General features: G+C 39.3%; 1 protein-coding gene across 1 annotated transcript in view; it reads right to left on the minus strand.

The window, feature by feature from the left end:
• MYO1E (myosin IE) overlaps positions 1–26537 on the minus strand; it is a 77872-nt gene that overhangs the window by 27229 nt on the left and 24106 nt on the right. The window contains 10 exon segments of the mRNA XM_048317670.1: positions 27–107; positions 1031–1227; positions 4632–4764; positions 5906–6040; positions 7313–7444; positions 8246–8335; positions 9989–10076; positions 16560–16654; positions 17533–17622; positions 19492–19635. Of these exon segments, the coding sequence (XP_048173627.1) occupies positions 27–107; positions 1031–1227; positions 4632–4764; positions 5906–6040; positions 7313–7444; positions 8246–8335; positions 9989–10076; positions 16560–16654; positions 17533–17622; positions 19492–19635 (1185 nt within the window).

The raw sequence follows: 26537 nt of genomic DNA on the forward strand, positions 1-26537 counted from the left end.
AACCCCGAGTATTTGCATTGCCGTACCTGAAATATTTCAAAGCCGTAAATATCAAGGACTCCAATGTTATATTCTTCATGGTCCTTCTCCATAGCCTTATTAATAGACTAACAAAACAGAAACAAAACATAAAACGACGTGTAGTTTATACATTTAAAATATATCAATATTCTTAAATATTTATATTTAAATTATTTAAAAAATATATATTTGAATTGAATACAAATATCCATAATAGGTTATTTTGCTTTCACTTTTTAATAAAGTTTTACTAACAGTTAGGAAATGAGCAGTACGTTATCCTGTTTTCCAGGTCAGTGAGCCTTTGGCTCTACTGTCTATAAAAATCTTTCCCCTTCAATGTAATTGGCTCAGTTAAATAAAAGGAGCCAACAGAAAAAGAACAGCTTTAAGTCTGACATTCGATGAATTTTGCAGAGGGTGCACTGAATCTTTTCACCTCACTCTGCATTCCCCTCCTCTGCAGCGTCAGTGCTGGTACACGCACAGGGTGGGATGACAGGGCTGGCCTGAGGAGGGAAGCTCTGGGTCACTGCAGTGCCCCCCCCCGGAGGAGATCCCTGCTGCATCAGGAGCATCTGGGGCTCCCAGCCCAGTCCAGGGTCTCATCCTGAACAAGAGAGCACTTTGGCATGGAAAATGGAATTTGGCCACTGGCTCCACCACCAAATCCAGGTGCTGAAGGGGCTCTTTGCAGGGAAGTGGGATCAGAGAGCAGGGGACCATAACCAAGTAATTCTGCTCAGCTACAAAGGAGGAAGTCAGAGAAGTATGGCTGCTGCCAGGAAGGAGAAAATCAGGATCCCATACAGGACAGTTATGGCAGGAGCCTGAAAGCACAGCTCATGTCAGAGTCAGTGCCCTGTGTTTGGTATCCGTGGTCACACTCCCACTGCACTGTGCAGGCTTGGGCAAAGCACCTACAGGCAAGAAAAGGCCTGCAAGGAACATTCCTAGTGCACTTGAACTTGTTTTGATACTTCAGTAGAATCAAGCAAATCCAACTTACATCCACCAAGTAATCAAAAACACGGGAATGAAGGGCCTTGGCCAGTGCATCCCTGGTGTAGCAGGCTTGTTCCACATTTAGTGTGACGTTAATGGACTCAGATTTGCCTCCCCACTTGCTGTCCATCTGTCTGCTGGTCAGTTTTTCCTTTAGGCGGTCCTGGTTAATTCCCAGGAGAAAAGCAGGGAAAGCTAAAACTGCAAGAAAGATCAGGCTTGTTGGATTATGACTTACAGCTAATTTTTATTTTGTTCTGCATTTAGTCTGTATCTCAAATAACAATAAAACTCATGGGGTGTGCAGCTTAAAAAGGAAAAGAGGAACAATTTATGTCTTCAAAATTTCCCTATGCTCCTCAAGGACATTTTCAACTCTTTACTTACATGGATTTCAATTAAGATAAACCATCGTGAAGTAAAATAGTCAGCTATTTCTGTACCTTCAGTCCTTCAAACATGTAAGCTGCCACAGGACATAGTTTTGAACTGTGGTTCAAACAAATCACTCTTGGATGAGACTGAAAATATAGAGCTCACACACAAAATAAAATTGACACAATTGAAAATTCTTTGTAAAAAACATTAAATGTTTAAAATATAATAAAAAATAGGCTATCTGCTTCCTAATATCCTTTCCCTTCCTTCTTATAAGTTAGGACATGGCAAAAAGTTTTCAATTACCTTGCCTTTTATTTTTTAATCCCTTAATCTATAAGTACTTTGCCAATTCTGTTTCCCCTCATTTAAAACAAAAGCACAAAAATACATCTGTGCAATAAGCAGCCCCAGGTTTTGTATTCTCTGAACTCTCACCACACGTGCAGATGTTACTGCAGGTGTCGCACACCTTAAAGAGTGGAAAAACAGAAGTGTCTTGAAAGCAGATGGAAACAGCTCCCGAGAAAAACTCTTGGAGTTGGTACTGCACCTCCATTAAACCACATAATCCTCTAACAGTGTTTCCTCCATGTTCCATTGGTTTCAGATCTACTTTACTGGTGTGAGGAGGATGTAAAATAATCATTAAGGCAGCAGCCACTTGCACTTTACACATGTGTAATGTCACAGCATGACTTCACTGAACTGTTTAGTCCATTATTCCTAAAGTATTTTTAAAATTGAAAATAACCACCAGCTTTCTGAAATATGATTTACTGCCATCAGCAAACTGATTAAATTTACTCTGGGGTACCAGGAATCACACCATCAAAGTTAAGTCACTGGCAACATCTCTGGTAATTCAGAGAACTCAGATTGAAGAGCACATGAAAAAGTCCATCATTATATGCTTCAAAATGGGAAAGAATGTAGGCAATTACAGATCAAATATGCTCACATATACTGTAAGATACCAGGAAAAATGCTTAACCAATACTACCGGTAAGAATTTATGAAGACAGTTTAATGGCAAGAACCACCACGCAGAGCTCAGAAACTCTCCCTTCCCAGTGCTAATGATTTACTGTAAGGGAAGAGTAGCTGGCCAGCACTTGATACAACTTCACATTCTTAAGATGCCTGACTGTTTTCCCTAGTTAGCAACCATAAAGCTACAGTCTGGAAATTATTATAAAGCAGGATATGCATGTAATTGAAAAAAATTATCCTCAAAGAGTCATCAGTAGCATTCAGTGGAATAGTTTTAAATACACTCTGAAGGAAAGCTGAAAAGACTGGGCTCACTTCATGGGCTTCCAGGAAGTGAAAAACAACCCTTTCAATACAATGCAAGTGTAAAAAGGGATGATTTAAATTCTTTTCTACTTCCAAGAGAGAAGTACTAGTATTTGCCATGATTTGTAACATGGAAGATGTCCACTAAATAAGAATTTTTTTCATCTATTAATATAATCAAAACTAGAGCAGATAGCAATCACTGGCAGTTTTAAAGATATATTTGTCTAAAGGTCTCTCAAGAATGGTCTGTGTAGATTTGATTCTGACTCAGAGCAAGAGAGTAGAGTTTTTGGTGTCCCAAAGAATGGCCTTTGCATGTTTTTCTGCAATTGGCTGTATAACAACAAGAACACTATTAACCAAATTCTTAAACTTTTTATTATTTCAGGCTTATGCAACACAGGACTGACCACTGGTCATTCCTTGTGCTTTATCTTTCGTGGCTATGCAGGCTATAAATGCTTTACTATTCAGTTGGCTAGGACAAACAGTAAACTGGGGGGAGGACTAATGCAAAAAACAAATGAGCCCAACTTTCACCTTCATGATGCAGAAACTGTACTAGACATGGCTATTTCTTCTCTGGCTTCTTTAAAATCAGCGTATTTATGTGTAATTTTGATATTCATTCTATCTTCTAATTTCTTTCCATGTATTATTCATACACAATTTCTATATTTGTATCCCACTGAGCAGGAGAAACAGTGGACATGGCTCATCATAGAAACACATTCACTTTTAATGATTTGTTTTCAATTCATGCCTTTACCATTTGTTATTTTGATGCAACTCACTCTGTATCCATCTTGTATGGCTTTTAAATGCCTTGATTTCATTGAAAGATTTAGCACTGTGATTTAAATCGAAGCACAGTAACTCATTTGGAATCAAAAGGCATATAAATACAATGCCACAAAATGTTTTTCTTTGGGCTTACTTAATTTCTTGATTTGAGAGACTAGTAAGGTTAAAAATTCATATTTTCTATTTCCCAACTTCTTAAAACAAAAAGCAGGACGGTACTAATACAGCTGAGTGTGAAGTTGGCTGCATAAGATAGGTTAGTTATGAATAAAGTATCTAAAGCTAAACAAATGCAATTTTCCTAAACATAAGACCCATTCTGAACTAAGAGTTAAGAGAACACATGGGTATGTATAAGGTCCTACTATATATGTTCTGCTTATCCATTCTGTCTTTAAACTATCAAAGTAGCACCTTGCATTAGATGCAAGGTATAAATCACAACAAAAACATTTAAAACTCAAGGTCCATTAACATTCCAACACCTTGCTGCTGTGGGCCTAGCTGCTACAGAACAGCAGCACGGGCTGAGGGATGCAAGGAAGGGGCACTGTGGAAAACAGAATTGTGAAGAAATAGTTACTCAGTAGCAGTACCTAACAGTGAGGTATCAGTTGAGCAATTTGAGACAGGAAACATTAACTGTAGAATGTAAATTCTGCCTTTCAGTTCAGCTCTGGACCTCTGTTCACAAGGCACACGTACACACCTGTATGGATGCCTGGGCATCAGCTATGTCCTGAGCCCAGGGACACCCACAGTTGGGAGCTGCTTTCACAGGACAGTGAGGCCACACAAACCACATAACAAACAGGGGTTTCTATGAATATGTGCTGATACACTGAAAGAAGTAGAGTCCTTCTTACAGTGTCTATTATTTCACATTCAAAGGTTGGAACAGGATTTCTAAATTCAAAATCACACTCCTGTTAAGTCAGTGGCCTCTTACAAGACAAAAGAGGGGCCTCAGCACCTGGTTTTGGCAGAGACTCTCAACTGGCAGCCTCACACTCTATGAAACGATGCTCTGTTTGGGTAAGCAGCTCTAAACTGCAGTTCACCTTCTGCCATCTGGGCTGCAGCCCACTGCTGCTCCTGTAACACTTTCCAGAGGTACTTACACTCCTCACTCTCCACTCCTGCATAGTTGCCAACTTCTTTGAAGCTGATGTTTCCCAAATGCAATATTCCTGCCACTATCTGCAGTACCAATGCCTGCTCCTCTGCAAAGATCCCAATCACACTCATTGCATGCTGGGAAGAAAAACAAACAAACAAACTTGCATCAGTCAATAACTCTTGTCTTAGAAGTCCTTTTAAAATTCTGATGTCAAAAAGTAGAGTTATTCAAAGCAGTTCAGATTCCTAAGGAAACCAAATCATTAGAGCTGCAATGAAGTTCAAAGGGTACCAGATGTCCTACTAAAGCATTTCTGTATTTTTTTTAATTAAATACAGAAGCATATACACTATTTAGTAGATGTATTAACAAAATGAATTCTGAAAAAAATAAACTTACTGAAAAACAAACACCTGCTTTTAAGTGCCACACTAAAAATAAATAGTTTCATTGCAAACTGAGAAATAATGAACCTAAGAAACAATGATTTCATTCCTTCTACACAGACAGTTTATCCACCAAGACCAAGAATTTTGAAGCTGTATTGAATAACACTAAAAAGCAGCCCAGTGTCTGGCTTAGGCTGTGAATTTCATCCACTTACTACAAAATAATCCACAGCACCCCTGGGTTTTGGAGTTCAGAGTACATGATAACGTACAGAATGTCTTCTCAACTGTCTTTCTAAAATACCAAATAAACTCCAATACAAATGTAACAATTATTTTGTTAGGCCTTTAAATGTGCTACATACGTAAATGTGTTAATACACCTACTTTAAATAGTAAATTACTAAGAACAGGACACCAGCAGTTGGCAGGTCACAAAATGAACTGGCAACAGAACTGGATAAAGATCCCTGATCTGTGCTCACTCCCTTTCTCCAGCTTTTCAGCTGTACTGTTTCAAATAAGCATGGAATGTCAGCCAACACTGGGAATTCAGCTAAAGCAGAGCACTCTTTTATATTTTCTTCTAATGCAAGTTCCTCACTGTGTTCGCATTTTCACACTTTTCATACTACAGATCATCTGCACAAATTAAATTTCATTAAATTTGCACTCTTCTGAAAAAGAACAAACTGAAAAACAAAACACCTTTCTACAAAAACCATCTTCAGGATAACATACCTCCTCCTCAGGGCAAAATACAACTAGAAGTCATATCTACAATAATTATTCATTCCCACATTAACAGACCAGTGTCTTTGCTACAAATGAACGGTGAAATGAACGTACATCCACCACTATGCAAATCATACAGTCAAGAACTCACCAGTGTTTCTTGGAAATCTGATTTGTCATTGATGTCATCGACTTTGTAGGACCCAGAGAGACTCAGATAGTAATAGTAGTCCATGCTGGTAATGCCAAGACTGCTTTTTTGTTCTGAAGAGGCCCCTTCAATTAGCTGCAGAACAAAAACCTCCAAATTAGGTATCATTCAACAATCTTCAGCAGAGTTGAGGCAGGTCAAAAACAGGTGACTGAGCCTGAAATTACTGAGAGAAAGACGGCTGGTGCTGTGCCAAGGATGTATCCTTCCTATCTTCTGGTAACTGCTTAATCCAAAAGACCAGTTTCTCAATCCCATTCCCATGAATGGTTTAGTTCTAACTTCACAACCAATAAATAGCTAAAAATGTGACTGATTTGAATGCCTTCCATTATCTTTACCTCATAAAGAAAAGGCAAAGTGGGTTTTTCAATCCGCAACGTATTCCCTGAATCCTCAGGAGCAACGTTTTCCACACCCAGTGCAAGGCAGGCAGAGCTGAAAGCACATTCAGAAAGCATCATCTGTGACTCTCACTGTGAGGACAAGCACCCTTCATGCTCCTCAAACCTATGCAACGGCCACGCAGTCATGCACAGACATGGCTGCAACAGGGAGGAACAAACTAACCTCAAAATAGAGTTGTCAAAATCCCAATGTCTCTTAACTCTCGCGTCAAAAACCCTCTAAAGGCCACAGAAAAATCAGCAGGACAGAGCAAATCGTACATATTCCTCAGAAGAGGAGAATACACCTCCTGGAGCAAGTCCAGCTCCAACTCAGCTTTCCATCCTGGCAATGGCACCTCAACTTTATGTGAAGCTGGCTACAGACACTTGCAGTGCCCTGTCTTGTCCCTAGCTCTGTAGAGCTTGGTCAGCAGCACTCCAGCAAGTGAGGACCATGCACATCAAGGACCAGTGAAGGCCAGCAAAGTCTTTCCAAACACAAAAAACAGGGATACTTCAATGATTCAACAAAGAGTATTATCATAAATGTCCCAGAAAAGTTAACTATGAATCAATTCTCTCTTTCACAGGAAATATATACATATATGTGTGTGTGTATATATATATAAACTGGCCTCTCTCTCTTTATATATAGGCCAGTTCAGAAAGAAGTCTGCTGAAAAGTTCTCATTTCCTATTGTATTCTCCTGGACTTTTTCATATGGGAGTTCACAACGAATTTCCAAGCAAGGCTTTGAAATACTGCAGTATTTTGTTCTGGAGCTGAAAGACAGCCAGGTAGGTCTATGGCAGATGGTGTCTCACCATGCTGTCGAGCTCCCCAGCAGAGGCCAGGTTACCTTTGCAGTGTGCACTCAAATCTCACTGCTTTGAGAATGACTTTTCAATCAAAAGCAAAAACAGTACATAACTCAAAAAGGACTTAGACGCTTCTGACCTGGTAAAAAATGTGAAAACTCCTCTCTCCAGGATTCCTCATTACAACTCGAGATTTTTCCAGTAAGAAGTTGGAGATTTTCCCTCCATCTGGTTCTCCACCTGGGCTAAACTGTATTTCAAAGTATTTCCCCTGCAATAAATAATTCAAGCTGTTAAATGATTAGTAAATGCAAATTCAAAATCATGCACTTGTACTGTATTCCAAGCAAGGCTATGAGGATATTTCATCTTTATGGATGCAGAGAACAAAGCTGCCTCAAGGTACAACCTAAACTCTTGAAGCATCACACGTCGTTTTTTCTGCATTTATACAGCTCGACATTAACACATCACATGTTAATGCAAACGTAGAGAGACCAGTGGCTTCTCTTCACTGCTGAGACTCTTGCTTAGTATAAAGGAAACCACGAGGTTCACCTACACAGCAAGTCAGTTCAACAGATTTACAACCAACAGCAAACCATTCTGCTTGGAAGCAAAGCAAAGCCATGACTTCTTGCTTTCAGGGAGACACTATTTGCATTAACCCTCATGTTACTAAGGAACACATCTCAAATTTTAAACCACATGTGTAACTTTTTAAAATAACTTTTTTAAACTGCAGTGAGCAGTCATTTCAGGAGATTATCTTGACCCTTCTGGAATGACAGACTGAAGGCAATTCCTGCCTACTGCCTGTATATATTAGTAAAGGCTGCAGAGCCCTGATACTTCAAAAACTGTAACCAGTACATATAGAGAAAGAAATGCACAATCCATACGGCATGAAACAGAAGCCTCTGACATATACCATGTTGGTTTTAAAACACACTTTGTATCTTATTCAGATTTACCTCACCTGCAGTAAATTTATATTATACCCCTAAATACTGTCTCTGTAACAGCACAGAAGTTGGAAGAGTAAAGTCAGCTCTAAGGTAGAGGGACTTACAAATCTGCTGGAGTTGTTGTTCCGTACAGTTTTTGCATTCCCAAAGGCCTCCAGTAAAGGGTTGGACTGTAGAATAATATCTTTAACATGCTAAAATTTTAGGAAACAAAAGAAATACAAATTTAGAAACAGGCATTTTTAAAGTTCTTACAGATTTTCTAAAAAAAACCCCACGACATATAAATCATATAGTAAAAAAGCATGAAATCTTGCATCTGTAAAAAATTCTCTTGATCAGATAAGGAATAGAATCCAACCTTTTTTTTTTTTTGAGGGCTTTTAGTTCCTATTCTTCGAGGAAAATCCTACAGAATTAAACAAAATGCCTGAGGCTAAAACCTGGTTCTTCTGTTCATTGTTCTGCCAAGCAACACAGCCGATAAACTGATCTGGTTTTTCCATCATCTTCAATTTAAACCACGCTTACACATGAGCACTTAAATCTTTTGGGGGGGTCTGGAACCACAAATAATGAAGTCAGAGCAGCATGAAATTTAGGAATCTGCAAGTGCTTGAGCAATCTGTTTTGGGATCGTGGATAATGCTATCCACTTATCTTAGAAAGCAATGTAACATATTACTGTTGTCTCTTTATCTGATCCTGGGAGCTGGAAACAGGAAGAAGACATCAGCTTTGGGAAAAACCCAGTGCATGCTGGGTTGTGAAAAGAAGATGGAATTTTATTCCAAAATAAATGCTCAAGGCAACTTACTAACCTCATCAACTCCAACTCTATAAGTACTAAGAGTAATTTTTAATTTTGTACAAAAAGCTGAAATCTTTTAAACAAAACAAAATATTTACTTATAAAGTACGGTTACATTTATTGCAAAAATAACACAATGCCTTCTCTCTGGTTATGAATCATTCTCTTGGTTACTGAGTTATTCCCTGCAACGTTGCCGGTATCACTGCTGTGCAAAACTATGCAGAAAGAACACACTCAATATCAGAGACTGCAATAAAGCAAAAATTACAGTAAGCACTCAAGAGGAGTGGACTGGTAAAAGCAGCCACTACCTACCACTGCCTCTCAGTGGAGGAATGACACTGTAATGTCATTAAGGGAATTTTTATGGCTATTTAACTCAATTACCTTCAGTTCATAGGTAGAGCAGACATCAACAATATAATTATTAATAAAAGCAACTATTTGTTCTTTCAGGCAGATTTCACACACCCTAATTTTGCCTAGATAAGGTCATAAAACAAAATTATGTTCTTGCAGTGCCTCTTTGATGTATACACACAAATTAGAAATTTAAAGGAAGCAACAGAAACCCAAAATGCCAGTTCAGTTTTCAATAAAATGCCAACACAGGAGGAAAAAAATCACACACCCACTAAATTGATTGTTGTTCTTAATCTGGTTTAGAACAATTAAAGTACCTCTTACCACTTAACTGAAAAAAAAAAAAACCAACAAAACCCCAAACCAAAAAACCCCCTAGCTTGTAGATGCAATTCAGCGTAAGGGCTATAGCACCTGGAGCAGAGCTGATTCCGGCCCTGCAGCTGTCCCTGCCATGGCTCCCATCCAGCATCCTGCAGGTGAGGAAAGCTGCCCAGCCCAGAGCTCTCTGCTTTGGGGCCCACACGTTTCTGGCTGCTCACCCATAAGTTAGCCAGGTCAAAAGTGCCTCTCACCTGCCAGTGTCTGCCACAACAGCCTTTGCCATTCCACCTCTGAAGTGAATCTTTAGTCTAAGCTTATGCTTCAGTGTTACTCTATATCAACTCACCTGTACTTTAGGGCCACCTCCTGAAATTTTGGAGATATAACTCATGATATATTTAGCAGCTACAGTCTTTCCAGCACCACTTTCCCCACTATAAAAAAGAAACACAAAAATGTACATGTTAGTTTTTAAGTAACTCTACAATGGGGTAATTTGAAGCTCATCTCATCCAACCAAGGCGAGGTACCTTAATTATATACACCACATTCACACTGGGGTAACCAGGTAATACAGACTGACATGGTGTGGTAGCATTGTGCTTGGATGTGTTTGTGAATACAGAACTCTGAATACACCATCTTGCATGGACACCAGAACCTCTGCAAGACTCAAAGGTCAAAAAAGTACATACATTGAGAAACCTCTACTTAAACCAAGATGCTTGAAACAGAATATGTGTGTTAAAAACTCAATTCCCATCTAAATTTAGGGGGATTTCAGGTCTTGACACAAAAACTAATTTGAAAATCTGAGCTGTGCATGCCATGCCAGATACCTACTTAATTTTAGTAGTTTTTTGTTTTAGGTGTTCCTGAATAAAATAATGAGGCATTATTAATCACATCCTGAATGACGGAAGAACTACCTTCCTGTTCCTATGCCTCTTGACACAGGGTACAAGGAGTCTTAATATCCCATACTAGCTCTCACAATTCCTTCCTTCCTTTATATTTCACTTCAACGGTGAATGGTGTTTACAACATCAGCAGCTTTGCCTTCTTGCAATCAGTAAGTTTCTCAAGAAGGAAAGAAGACCGGCATGCCAGACAAACCAATCTCCCTTCACTTCATCCCTTAAAGCTAACTTCATTTCAACAGAATTCCTCCAGACTTAGTAAACTTTGGTGCAAGTCAGCTCTGACCTTAATGCATGTCCCATGACCTGGACAACTACACCAAAGCAAGAAGACCAACGCACAGATGTTGGTTCAATGTCACAAAAAAGAGCTAAATTAGTCTTCTCTTTTGTGAAAATCTGTGCTATCTTTAAACTTCTGAATAATTTCAGTGAATGTTGTTGACTCTTCTATCCTGTGCCCACTTGTTCCTGGATATGGATCAAATGCACATCTTTTCCTGCACAAATTTTAGCTACCTCTGCCAAAGAAACATCAGCATGTCCTGCACAGGAAGGGACTCACTGAGAATGAACAACTCAGAGCTCCCTATCAGCATGACTAATAGAGACATTTTTAAAGGTTTCATTCTGAAAAAACTCCCCAAACTGCCAAGCTGCAAATGTAATTTTACATCTTTAAAGCTTCCAAACACTACAGAAATACTGAAAGGCTTTTATAAATTATTTTCTGAGAAATGTTTTTGTGCTTTTGTCTTCTCCTGACTACAGTTTTACAGATCAAACTGAAAACTTGAAAAGGTGAAAAAGTACTTATTGAGCATCCATTTGTGGAGCACAGACCACTTTTATTATTATTCTTCTGAATCACCTTTTCCAAACAACCAAGAAAGCCTGTATTATGGATATCTACCACATTTACAGGGACAGACTTTGATGAATGGCAAACTGCTTTTAGAAGTTCAAACCATGAATAGTTCAATAATTAAAATAACATTTCTTCAAAATCTGCTGGCAGTAAATTTGTTCTTCCTGTTGTACAACCAGACAAATTGAAACTGAATCATACTCTGAGCTTACAAATTGCAATTTTCAAATGAGTACAGGGGAGGATCCAGGGCCAAACACAACACCTGAATTTGATCAGGTATTATTTAGCACACAGTAAAAATATAACACATTTCTGTTAAGATTTTCTTCAATGCATCCATTATCCTTCTCCTCCTTGCTCAAATTAAGTGTGGCTTGTATTTCTTACTCCATAGTGTCTGCCACAGAACTGACCTGGAGCAATAAGGCTCCGTTTTATTGTTAGTCACTGTTTCAATGTAAGTGGTCCTTCCTAGTAAATTAATTTGGCTGAAAGATTGCCTTCCAGAGTTTACTTTAAATTTATGCATGCATACACTGGTTTTCAGTTTTATGTTTTTATTGATCAAAGACCAGCAAATTGCTCCAATTAAGCTAGAATTAAACAAGAAGATGCATTATTTATGAACCAAAGCAGCTTTATCTGATGGGATGGTATCCTGCCCCCAGTAAAGCTCAGGTATTCAAATGGAACAGGGAAATTGTGGCATTCCTGCCAAATGATATTCATACAGCTTCTTTGTATAAATCTGACTGCTCTGCTGTTATTAAAACTATTTTAAGAAGATGTAAGAATCATCTAACTTGGTAGTTTGAAGTATGTTGGAAGTATGGAGGTTTTGAAAGCTTGAAAAAAATTCTTAAAATGGCTTAAAGTGGATTGTGGTATTGACAATTTTCTCAGAGACTTTTCTTGCTAAAAGTAAAACCATCACATAGTCTCAAACACTAACAAAATTTACAATGTTTTGAAAGATGTATTGTTTCTTCTAGCACTATCTGCCACTTCAGAAAAATGACATTTTCTTCCACCAAGTCAATTAATGCTTAGCTGAAATCAGAATAAGACTACAAATGCAGAAGGAAATTGTTTTGCTCCTTGCTTCCTTCCCAGAGGAAGGAATCAGTGATTACAGAAGCAAGATCTGATACACAGTGTCATCCTTCTCTCTAAAATGAATTTTCTGAGTGACATTTGATATGGTATCCATGGCTGTAGAACAATACAAGTGATGCTTATCTACATTGCCAGGACAATGTAGAAATTTTAATACCAAGTATTTATAAAGAACTCTTCAATCTGCCAGTAAAGAACACTGTATATGTAAAATACTCTGATGTGTTTGGATAAGCTTTATAGCTTGTTTACACAGAAAATTTACCTTCTGCAATTATGTTCAGAGAAATGTCAGTAGCACTACTTCAGTGAAATATTTTTCCCTTCTGAATCAGAGAACCTAACTTTTCTTACTGTGTTAGATTTTTGTTTCTACCACTTCCTCATTAAAATTCAACCATACTTCCAGTCAGGTTCTCTACAGACATTTTAGAATGATCAGTCATCTGAGTCTTCTGGAAAGCTGAGATACAGAAGCTGACTAGAAATCTCTTATTAAATTTTCAACTTAATAGATTTAAGATAGACATGAGCTGTTCACTAAAAGCTGTTGGGGTAAATGATCTTTTCATTAACACATATTTATAGTATATTAGATGCACTGACTTTTTAGATATCATACACTGCTTTCCTGGACTCAAATGTCACCACACAAATGCCAAATGTAAACTGAAACTACAAACAAGAAAAACTGCTTTAAAGCAACAGCAACATCTCCTGACAGGGATCACAGAATCAAAGTGAAATTAAAGTCCTCAGCTTTATAGAAAGGTAAAACCTTAACAACACTCTGAAGAAATGCATTTATTGCTACATAATAGAAAAATATTAATCATAACCTCCACTCTCTTAATTAAAGGACAGCGATAGCTCAAAAGGAATTAAAAGACACGAGACAATCCTTCATAATTAAAATCTTGACTGCACAACTTGTTCATAGTCCGGAAGGGCTGCCATGTCACATGGGGGAGAAATGCCAACAGTCTGTTTTAACTGCCACCGATGAGCTTAGCTCAAGAAAGTTCTAAATTAAATATCATGCCTCAGTAAAACATAAGCTTAATAAGAAATAAAGTCCAGCTTAGCTGTGTTAAGTCTGTGAGTGAACTTCTGCCCATGCACGCGGCCAGGGAAGACCTGGGGGCACTACTCCCTCTTCCCACCTAAGCACACCCTGCTCCTGGATTCAGCCCAGCTCGGAGGCAGCCCATGAATAACCTCATTGTTTATTTACTCTGCAGCAGCCATGCAAAGCAGCTCAGCTATGATTAGACATGTGCACATGTAATTTTCTTAACACGTATGCAAATATGCTGAAATTACTCAGCTAATGAAAATGCCTTCCCTGGCCTTGGAAAGGTTGTTTGGTAACAATTTTTCTTTTAAAATTAGTATTATCATATGAAAAGAGATTATTTTTGGTTGCCACCTATCCAGCCTTTCCAAGAATTGCATTTTCTTTTGGATCTGCTTTCCCAGTTCATTCACTAACTTTTGAAGAAGATGAGTTTTTCTAACAGTGTCTAAATACATTTGGAATTAATGTCCAGGCAAAAGGTGCTCTGCCCACATTAGGGACCCTGCTTCACCTGCCTGGAAACACACATCTAGTCTGTGGGAATGAATTTTTCCTCCCAGGTTTGGAGGCAGATGCCACAGGTGCCCAAAGCATACAGAGGGAGGACACAGCAGGTGTGCATCAGCCCCTTCCCCACCATCCTTGTGTCTCCATTCCAGAGGCTCCATATGCAACAGAAGCCAGACTTAGCCTTTGTGATCTGTGAATAGGTCCAGTCTATACCTTATTTCTTACCTTCTCTCTTTGCAAACCTTTCTTTAGTGGGCAATCTGCCATCTTGAAGAGGAAAAAGAAGGAAAAACCTGGGTATTAGCTGGTTCTGCTCCACCAGGGATTTTCAGTGGAGTCACTCCAAATTTAGACTAGTTACGAAGAAGAGAAGCAAGCAGCACCTCACTATAACATACTGTTATCATCGCTCATCTTCCGCAGGACAGATTTTTACAACAAAAGTGATGTTTCACTGAACACAAAGGTTCATTTGGAGCTGTTTATGCTCAGCAGCTTCTGTGGTACTGACAACAGACAGAGCTGTGTCTCAATTTTTTGAGAATCACCAGTTTAGGGGCAGAAACAGTAAAGCCCTTGGCAGCTATCAAGTGAAACTGATGGAGTGGTAGCAGACACTAAGTTAGGCAGAACATTCATTTCACTCAAGAGCAGCATCCTGGGAGCTGCCAGTCTGCAGCAATTTCAGTGCCTTCTGGTCCCCACAATAAAACATAAAGCAAGCAAACTCCAAGAAATTTCTTTCTAAAGCCAGCCCTGGTTGTTGGAAATAGTGATGACATTAAATCAGAAAATATAAGATGTATCTAAACAGCTTAAATCAAATGTGGTCCAAAGGATTAAAATATCAACCAAACAATATATATTTAATGAGCAGCTGAGTTGATTTATTATTTATAAATGTAATTTCTAGGTGTCCTAAAAAACCAAAAACCGTGAGGAAAACTACTTTTAAGTCTACTCTGCAGTTTCTACAGTGTCTGTAACAAGAATATCAAAGGAAAAATAAATGTGTATAAAGGAAAAAAGTCTCTGAAATGTCCCTTGTAAATATGATCCTTCTTGTTTCAGTTTTGCAGTAGATTTCAATTAACTCCTGCAGTCTATGACTAGGCCCTGCACACACTGAGGGAAGTTTCACTTTGCACATACAAAATGCACATTCCAAAGAGCATTCAAGTACATCATCCAGCATTCAAGTACAAGAATTGTCACGTAAAATTAAAACTCTAAGTCTGTATCTCAGATCTGTTATCTCTGCTCTCTCACAATGTGACACTCTGCATGCACTGCACTGTGGGGCACAGCACAGGATCAAAAAGTAGGGTTTTTAATCACAATCCACAACAGCTCAAAGATTTTCACTGTAAATTCAGCTTCATGTGAAACATCCCACTCTCTGGGATGTTACTTTGTGACAAAAGCAAAATAAATCCCAATTTTACCTGTTCCTAACAGGTCTCAATTTGACTACATGTGCCTAGTAAACTTCAGCACAGCAACAGGCATCAGTTTTCCAAAGAGAAAGACTGAGCTCAGGGAACAATTCAGCCATCCCAGTGACAGGCAGGAGAGCTCTGAGCTTTTTGTTTCCTATGGCACCAGGCTGTCCCAGGGACCCAGGAACAGAGAGGCCCTCCTTGGACACAGCAAACTGTTACCACCTGTTTTGGTCTTCCCACGTGTAAAATCCCTGCACAGCCCCTGGGAGGCCCCACCCTGCTCTGGATAAAGGGCAGCTCCATGCGTTCTGCACTCAACCTCCCCAGCAGCCCTGCAAGAAGGGAACTCAGAAGGGGCAGAGGGTACCAGCTGCAGGATCCTGCAGTTCTTGCTCTCCACACGTTTTCTTTTATCATACACCACCTATAAAACCCTCGATGAGAACAAAGCATAAAGTCTACTCCCAAAATTCACTCTGTCACTTAAATAATGCCTGTCATTAAAAAAGTTGAGTAATAATTCTACAGTGAATTTCATCACTTAATAATTAAAATAGACTAACAGTGAAGATGAAATTAATTTCCCAGTATCCCTCTCCTCCTTTTGTCTCTGAGTGAATGCAAGTAAAACTCCAAAAGGAACAAAAGACCATGATAAATGCAGTCCATGTGGGATTGCTGAATTTAACAGTATCTGTGGTTGTACAGCTGTAAATCCAGCCCCCTCATGCAGTCATTCGAGCTGTTATAATTTTGGTTTTGGACAAGAAGCTGGCTGTGTAAGAGAGTTCTCTTGGTTAAGCTATCATCAGGATTTTACTGGAAAACAAAAAGGAGGGTCAGAAAATACTTAGCTATCCTAGAAAATCCCAAAATGTGAACATGGATAGAAGATTTTTAATGATATAATAAACTTTTTTGCTTCTTCAAGTTAAAACACCGTAAGAAAACAAATTGTTTTTTACAGATCTTTTTCTTACCTAATAATGACACACTGATTTTCTCTGTCAATAATCATGTTTCTGTACATGCTGTCTGCAAGAGCATAAATATGTGGTGGATTTTCATACTGTGCCTAGGAGGGGAAATAAAGATTAATTTTTCAAGACAACATTAAAAAATGCAGAAAGAGCAAAATAAATACGTATCTAAATTGGAAGGGTTATTTTCCTGGGAAGAAAAAATTCTGAATAGCACTTTATAGTTAATTTTCCCCAAGAATTTTTTGGTACATTTAATAAAAACAAACCAAAGTCTCTGGACTTTGTTAGTGGTCTTTCTCTCATCCACAATTTTCTCCTAAACTATTGCAAACACCCTGTTCTAAAAATGGCCTCTGCATGAAATGTATTACTTGTCCAAAGGAAACTCACATAATTTAAGCCTATCTCACCAGTGATCAATGTGCTAACAAGCCAGCACTCAGAGCCTGGTGCCTCGGGTCCCATTCTCATCCAGTGGGCCATTCAAACCCAAGTTTCCCTGAGTGGACACACCCAACTTGAGCAGGAAATTGAATTTTAAGTCCCTAATGTTCTTGTGCTGACTCGCTCTTCAAGCTGTATTTTCAAAAGTGGCATCTAATTTTGGCACCTCCATTTTTTTTACTGTTCTTGTCCAGTTAGAGAGTTCTGAAATCACAGTCTCCAAATCCACTAATGGCCATTTTGTGCATATGACAGCTTAAAAACCGCCTTTGCAGGAGCAGGGACACGTCAAGGAGAGAAACCTGATATGGATTAGAGCTAATCAGTACAAGTATTTTCTTGAAATACTGATCTTATATTCCAAGGAGGTCAATTTGAAGACTAGGTCTATGGTAATGGCTATCTGCCAAGTTCTCCCAGGCAAACACAATGCTAGCAGAAACAAATGGTTCCAAGTGTTAAACTGTGTAGAATAATATTTCCAAGCCCCTGAATACTGCACTATATTTTAGACTGCTTTACTTACTGCTCCTTGGTACATTTCAATTTCCTTTTCCCCAAAATATGGCATTTGCTTGAAAGGATTCACAGAGATTAATACGGAGCCAATGTACGTCTGCATTCAGAAGAAGTTAAGGTAACTACAGTTTCATAAAGTATTATCTTACTACTAGTGACAACTTTTCCACCTACTACATAATACTTCAAATAACAGTAAAACATCCAACAGCTTACAACAATTGTTAATAAAAATTAAATTAGCAGGCTTACAAGAATATAAACATATCATTCAATTGGAATATTTTCATATTATCTTATTTTAAGGCAAGCTAAGTACAGAAACGTATTAAAGGCCAAATCATGACACATCTTGAATAAAAATACAGAAAAGAAATGGCATATTTGAACTGGTTTTAGTCCTTCGTAACTGAGGAGACTGTATTGTCAGTATTAGAAAATATTGGTTTGACCTTTGCAGAATACAATGCAGTGACACATTCTGATCTCACAGGACAGTGCTGAGCAAGCAGAGCCGGATGGAAATGGCCACTGCCAAGCTAAATTAGACAATTACTCAGTTGCATGCACTGGGGGGGGGTACTGGGGGAATTGGGTAATTCAGGCTGTGGTGTTATTTTATGAGTGAAACTATTAACAGTCCCTCAGAGTCCTCTCCTGCAGGCTGCCCTGTACCAAGACACTCAATTTCAACCATTATTAGAATTTTTGCAAGATTTTTAATATAATATTTCCCTATTCTGCATTCAGCTGCACATGACCTGCATTTCAAATACTTCATAAACCTTTGGAACTACAGCTGCAGTGTACACATAGGAAGCACCTGATAGTAATTCACAGGCATCAGTATCACTTTTCATTGAGCTGGGAGTTAGCAATAAGCCCACACCTGTGGGTCCAAAATGTTGTACTGCAGTTTCATTAACAACCTGGAATTGTTCACAGGCAAGCTTGCTAGCTAAGCTTTCTGTACAAAGTAGGAAAATTAACCTATTCAGCTGGATTGTCCTATGTAGGAATCTACTACTGTGGTGCCATGGCACAAAAGGTAATGTATTAGAGAAGAACTGCAACTCAATGAACATAACTTCTGTAATATTAATTTGAAATGCTTTCTTAATAAATTTTTAATTTAATTCAAGAAGAGTGACAACATCTGGGTCTTGAATATAATAAATCAATTACTCATTGTGTCAGTATAAACACTTGAAGCATCAGTTTTCTGTTGGTAAACAATACCAGCATTTTCTGGGATGATTCCGTCATCTCTGTACAATGTAGCATTGAGAAATGTTCATTCATGGGTGGACACACAAACAATTCAAATATTCAAGAGGTGATCTTCATCTTTGAATGAAAAGCCTTCACAGAACTGCAAAAGGAGTCCTCCCTACATGAGGGAAGACTGATCCCTCAATGCGACCCTTGGAAAACACCCTTATGCCTGCTTCAGCAGAAAGATCACGTTAACTTCGCTATTTTTACAAGAAAGAAAAACCATCATCCCATGATTCACAGTATTAGCAGTTCCAGAATAAGTTGTAAATGGGGTTATGTCACAGAAGAAATGCTATTTTGAAAGCATTCGAATTTTGGAGGTATAGAAGAACACATCAATAAATGTACACACATCTAAAACCTATTAATTCTTGCTCTCAGAAGTAGCATTACTTCAGGAGGCTTCAGGGGCCACGTGAATGTATAACTATATGGAGGTACAATCTTCAACACTGGCAAGAACAATTCCAAATATTAAAAAGAGTATCTTAAAATAATTTTTGCTATCTTAATTTCAACCCTCATAATTAGCTGAGTTTTCAAAGCATTTTGTGTTCTCTCAGGAGAAGTGTCACACGAAATGTTCAGCATCTTTGAGTAATCTGCCTAAAGAGAATACATACATATGTAATTAGTGTCACGTTGGCTCAGCAAGGCCACAGGGCCCCACAAAACCAACAAAGGATACAAAAATATAGTCATCCATGTATCGTTTCTTTAGGTTCTCCACTATGGAATCCTCAGTGATTTTGGAAAGCAGGACCATATCATCCACTCCACTGTGCTTGACATTGTGGCTCTGCCAGTGGTATCTGTAGTGTCCTTTGCTGCCCTGCAGGAAAGCACAATGAACATCACAAAGGTTACTGCATTTCTCATCAGCATTAAGTAACTGAAAACCATTATTCAAATTCCAGCTTCCCAAATATTTTTTTCCATTGAATTCTATTCCTTGATCCAGGCATTCTATAAAGGTATACATAAATGGTGTCAGCTGACTTGCCTCCGCACTGTTAAAGAATTGCACTGCCCCCCAAAACTAGAAGGTAATTCAATAGGGTTTTGTGACCACCTACACACAGAATGGATTTCAGATGGCAGACATTTTTAAATCTAATAGAAAAAAAACCCCAATTATTCCAACTGAGATGCAGCTATTGGAAGCTAAGGATGCAAAAATTACACTCCTACAGTGCAACTATTACCAGTGAGGATAATTACCATCACCACAGTGAATTCTTCATCCTTTACAGTCTTTTAAGTCAAAGCTGCACATATGCTGTTACTGGGAGGGAAGCTGTGAGCCTGCTGCAGTTAAGTATTCAGGGATGTTCTGCAAATTATGTACCCCAGCTTGTCGGCTGCGTGTCTTCACAGTCCCTTTTGATCTGTTAGTCACCATGCTTAACTGACATCTAAATAGATAGTCTCTCCCCACACACAGAGACTACTATTTCAGAATGCTACTAAAACACGTGACATTTCATGCTGTACCACTTGAAATCAAAATCTGTTTTTCTTCCAGCTGATTTGAACTGTAGTTTGGTTCCATGGATACACCCACAAACAGATTTAAATCCAGTCAACATCAAGGCTATTAATTCAGCTATAAATCTGCTCTCCAAACCCAAACCTATTTTCTGTAGACTGGCAGACAATGCTGATGGAGTTCTGATCTCTTGCCTTTTTCTACCTAATTTTTGCTTACACAATACTGAAATTAGTGATGCTGGAATTAGCACATTTAACACTGAGAAGTGATCAAGTATGCTGTCAAGGAAGATGTGGCCAACAAAATGCCAATTCTGCAAATTCCCCTCATTCTTTAATACTACAGTTTGTAACAACGTGATTTAACTACACTGCTCTGGTGTACATCATACAGGATCAAGTCACATTCACCAGAATACAAGCAATTTATTATAAAGTATGTGCATTATTTTATTCTGCAAAAATTTTACAGGCTAACTAAAAAAATTTAGGTACTCTGAACACTTCAGCTGCATTGGTATTTTGAAATGGGACATCAGCAACTTACAGAGGGGCAACTTTTGTGTGTACACAGTTCTGCAGGAGCAAATGACCCACACGACTGTACTAACACCAAGTGCTACAGCAGGCCTACAGCCTGGCTTCGTCTCGCCTTGACTGACACAAAAACCAAAGACCAACCAGATTTTTACTACAAGTTAAATTAACTTGCACTAAACCCTGCTACTGAAGACAGCACAGAAGCTGTAGGCTTTATGTGTCTTTTCTCTTACGTCTCCAGCCATTGCTAGCCTGATGCAGATCCACCACTGCCAACACCAATGGAGAACAGTTGCAAACTTAAATCAAAAAAATGCTTTCAAATATAGTACAGCAGAGGTAAATAAGTCTGAAAACAATCTCAGCAATTTGCTTGAATATCCACAAGTGTACATGAGCTTCAATAAAATAGTAACTTCAAACTAGTTTAGTTTGTGCGAACCTTGTCACTTTTCTATCTGTACAATGAAAGCAGTGATCTGGAAGCACTGAAAAAACAAAGTTGGGGGTTTTTTTGGTTTTTTTTTTTTTTTTTTTAATTGTCATAAAACTTGTGACTGAATATTATTTGAAGCTTGGGGTATTGGAGAAAACAGAAGTCCAATGGAGAAGCATAATTTCCTTCTGTGCACTCATCAGCTATTTGTGGTATTACACTTGGAAAAGGGAACTGCCAGGATGGACAAAAAGGTACAAGTATCAAAATAAATACAGATAATTAGATTGTTCACAAAGCTATACAGAATGTAGTTTAGTATCATATAACAGAGTAAGCTACAGAAAACGTATAAGAAATGAGACTGGGAAAACAATCAAATGTCCCTTTGGAAGCCATGGCATCAGACCCAGTGAGCTCAATGAGCACAAAGCTTGCAAAGCCACGGGATACATGGAAAATGTGCACACTGCCTGCAAAACAGCAGCTTTATGCAAGTCAGTGACTGTTGCTGACTGTGATTAAGCCACACACAGGACCAAGCCAAAGGGTTCTTCCCCAAAAGCACTGGGAGCCAGCAGGGAAGAAAGGGGGGCTGTGCCAGGGTGGCCCAACTCCCCTGAGAGCAGCTCTGCCCTGAGCTCCCGCCCACCTCTAATCACAGCAGCAATCAAATCTGAGAGCCTCAGGACCACAGACACACTGCAAACCGTGCAGAGGTCTAAGAAAAAGGCAGCAACCTAAATACCCAATAAAGCAATGGCATAGAAGACAGCTGAGAGTCATGGCACTAAGTAGTTCCCAATAATATTGTAACTCAATTTAAATGGCAGTTTCATAGTAGTTTGGAATTATCCTTTTCCCTTCAAAACATGGCCTTAAATGCAAATGTGCAGAGAACCAGCAAAGCACCATCAGATTATTGTCAGACTTTTCCCTGGGATCTAGAAATAAGCCCAAGCTTTAGTAGTGCCTGAACAGCCATGGTTAAGTTTTGCTCTCACTCTTCCTTCTCCAGGAAGGTAACACCAGTGGGATGGCCAGGCACAGTGGCTACCACATCCTTGTCTGGGCAACAAAATAGGAAGTGTTTTGTCTAGAGTACACCACCCACTACCACGTTCTTGCCCTTCCAAGCATGAGCAATGACTATAGAGTCTAACCTGACTTTAGCAACTTCAGTCACTTCCAACTGGTACCACAACCACATCCAGCTAACAACTAACTGGTTTTTATAGAGTTTTGAAATGAAAACCAAAAATTCATAAAATCTTCCTATCATCAATCATCTGAAAAAACTCCACATCATAGCAATTATAAAAGCAACTTTTCATCTTTCTCCAGGCTCCATATTTTCCTATAGTCAAGGCTATATGCTTAAAAATCACACTAATGATTTGTTCTTATTGCATATTTCTTGAGAATTTAAGCTTTTTTTTTAAAGAGAGCTTTCCATCCTCCAGATAAAAATGCAGCAGTCTAATATGGAGACAATTGACACCTGAGCTAGCGACCTGGTGTCCACTTGAACCTGCTTTGCAGAGTGTACTACAGCTAATTCACTCAGCTGCTAATTGCCCTCTGCTGTCCAGCACACAACACACTTCTCCCTCTACCCCTCTCCAGAGGGATCCTCCAGACACAGGCCAGGTCTCCTGGCCTGCTTGTGTCCTTCTTTCCCAGAAGGTTCTTCAGAGCCAGCAGCACAAGGCTGGCAGAGCTGCCCCACACCCAATGTCACAGCCAGGACCTGTTAACTCCGACAGAGCTCCCCTGGGGCACGGTCAGACATGGCCAACACAGCCCGAAGTCCAGCCCTGGGCCAAGCCATGCAGGTCAGATGTCAGCAAGCAGCTACTTGGCTTCTCTTAGGTTTTCTCAGTGAAAGATGTGATCTAACTGTACAGTAAGTAAGCAAATAAAAGTCTTTGTGTCAGCACTAACAATGCTGAGCAGCTGGAAAAAGATGAGCTTGGCAGATTAGGAAAAATACAAAACACCAACCCCAAAACAAAAACACATCTCAACAGGCTGCTAAAAGCCACAGAAGTGGAAACACCAGTGTAGAACAACCTGGCTGCCAGGCCTCCCCCAGGCTCTTCCCGAGCTTCCAACCCCAGCACCTGACGTTGCGCAGGGAGTGGAGGCTGGACTGGCAAGGCTGCTGTTAAAGGCGTGTACCACACTGCTGTCAGCTGTTATTATTCATTTGGTTGCTGTTTTAGGCTCAAAATCAGATCTGCTCTGCACTGACAAGAATAATATTTACGAGTCACAAGATGACCCCGTGAGCTCAGGGCCTGCTGCTCCCAAGCCACAGCCTGAGGAGCACGGGCACAGCTCCCCCCGGACTGCAGGGCCCCCTCAGCAACTCTGGGATCTCCAGCATCCGAACAGCCAGCACCCAGGAACCTGCAAAATTCATTCTGCTCTCACTCTGTGCATGTCCCTTAACACCCACTCATTAGAGATTAACACAACTGCTACATTAATACCAAGGAGGGGGATGCAAAATATATTCTATGTACTAAATACTGTCTGTGCTTTCTGTGCTACTTCTGGTACTGGCAGTACAATATGGTTAAAGCAGATCATTGTTTTGTTTGGAACTAATAATGAGTATGGATAAGGCATTTATTTACAGAATTTCTTTTTGCTGCCCTCCACCTTGTGTTACAGTAGCAACTGCTGGTTTCTTATTTTTACCTTTATTATTTTTTGTATATTTTTACATTATCCTAAGCAACATGTATTTGATGTATCTATAAAAAGATTGAGTCATGCTATGTCACATGGGTTTTCTTTTAACTGGAAAAAAAGCAAATATTTTTGTATTTCAAGCTGTTTAAAAATAGTACATCTAAAAATAAAGCACTAAAAACAAGGGATCTGAAGAGATTGTATATTCTGCCCCTTGTTGCTCTTTGTCCATCAGAACTCTAGCTAAACTACAACCACCTACATGCCATCAAATAAACATTCTTCATTCCCACAAAGGGAAAAATTGCCATGCTGAATCTCTGACAGCTTTTTTCAGTAACCAACATCAATGTCCCATCACAATGCAGTACGAGTGTCAACTGATCACAAGCATGACCTTTTCTTCCCCTTTTCAACTAACACAGTACTACTGCACAAATTCCTTGTAGTTATGGAACATGTGCCTACCTCCTCAGCTCAGTTTTATGAGCACAATAGAAAATGACATACACACACACACATTAGCCAAAGATGTCCTAAAACTGACAAAGCTGCACACCATTAACTTTAGACCTGACATCAATGCTTCTACAAATGGAGGCCTATCACCAGTCCCATACATACATAATTTGTATCAGTTTTTCCAGCTAACAGGAAAATAAACCCACGGCTTTCTGCAATGACATAATCTGTCAAAATTAGCAAACTTTTATAATCCACTTAAAGGAATCTTTCATGTATTTCTAAAAACTGAAAGGGTCTGCTGTTCTCAGAGAATATTGCAAAAATACTTAATGTGAATTTTGGTCCTTTACTGGGATAATCAAAACAGAGAAGCTATAGTGAACAAATGTGCTCCAAAATAGCTCTTGTATATCTTATGTTAGAAAAAATACGTATCAGCTGCAATGATGTGACCATATTTCAGAAAGGAAATTAAAGAAAGACAGCAGAAGTAGCAAGATGGACAAAGATAAAGGGCCACTTATTTAAATTTAACATGAGGGAAATATTAAGGGAGACGAAAAGCAATGCTTAAAGATTTGAGGAAATAGCAAAGCAAAAATACTGAGCATCTAAGCAGCAGAACAGACATCCCATACAGAGAACTAAAAATACCAAAACTTTATTAAGGAATGGAAACTACTAGCAGGTTAATATCCAAAAAAACCAAAACCACAGCTAGGGAAATAAAATACTGAGGAAAAAAAATCCTGGGGGGAAAAGTCATCAGTTCTCATTGTTTGCTCTCAGACAGGGGTGGATTCAGCCCAACATGACCTGAAGGACTGACTCCAGAGCTGGTTACAGGCTGCAGGAGATTCCAGTGGTCAAACACCTGCTCCCATCAGCTCCTGTGCAGGTGCTGCTGCCTCAGCAGGACCTGGCCCCAGGGCAGCTCCTCACCACCACCTCCTACTCTGGGCTCTGGAGCCAGGGCCAGGATGAGGAGAAGAGACAGCAACCAGAGCCTGCTCACCCAGACAGCAAATGTATGCTCTAACAGAAGATGAGTTATGAGAACATGAGAGTCTACAGGATTTACACATCATGCTCATTTTCACAAGTCAGAAATGACACTGGCATTCTTCTAAGATAAGCAACAGGACATTACCAAAATAGAAGCTACTTCAGTATTTGACCACAAGGCTCATCTGTTGCATCAGTATCACAAAAAGGACCACTAAAAGTTTTGAAAGATTATTTTTAAAAAGGCACAGACACACGACAGACCGAAATAAGGACAGGAATGAGCTCAAGAGCAGATCATGCAAACGTGCCTAAGATTTTGAAATAAGTTACAGAGACCCTGGGCAGATACTGGAAAGCAGTTAATGAACTGTAAACTCCTACTTGCTTATCCCACAGCTTGTTGGGTGGCTTTGTCCTGATGTTCCAGGAAATAATCTTCCTAAGGAAACGCGATAGTGTTAAGGTTGACTTGCTCTTAGACATTTGCTGTCTTACTTTACTTATTGAACAGTCTCCAGAGCTGTTCTAAGTCTGACTTGTTCCTTGTGGCACAAGCGGCAAGATTTCCTGGGACTGGTGGATCAGTATAGGCCTGGCTGCCTTGCAACAGCAACTTTTAGCCAATGTATGCGTGTGTATATACACCACCATCCCCCCCGTATGGCAATCACTGCACTGAGCAGCATTCATGCACACTAACTCTTCGTCTGTGAATTGTATATGCAGTTTACATCTGTATATACCTACCATGCAATTTAAGAGATGTAAGAGGAAAAATTAGAACAAACATTTTCATCTTGGCTGTGTCAATCCTGAAAGTGTAATAAAGACTTCATGTGTGTCACTCTTCTCCATTAAAAGCAGGTTTCAAAATTAAAAGAGGTTTCTCCATTAAAAGGGGTTTAAGCAATCATACACCTTACACATAGTAGTATTATGGTCTTTAATCGAAAAAAATAGTTTGAAAACTCCCTAAGTAGATTCAGACAACATGCCACTGCCTTTGCTATAGCAGAGGACTGAGAATATTTTTCCTTGATCATCCTGAAAGTAAATAATAAACTGAAGTCCACTGGGAGCTTACCATGTGCTCT

The sequence above is a fragment of the Corvus hawaiiensis genome, chromosome 13 (assembly GCF_020740725.1).
Source record: "Corvus hawaiiensis isolate bCorHaw1 chromosome 13, bCorHaw1.pri.cur, whole genome shotgun sequence".
Classification (NCBI taxonomy): domain Eukaryota; kingdom Metazoa; phylum Chordata; class Aves; order Passeriformes; family Corvidae; genus Corvus; species Corvus hawaiiensis.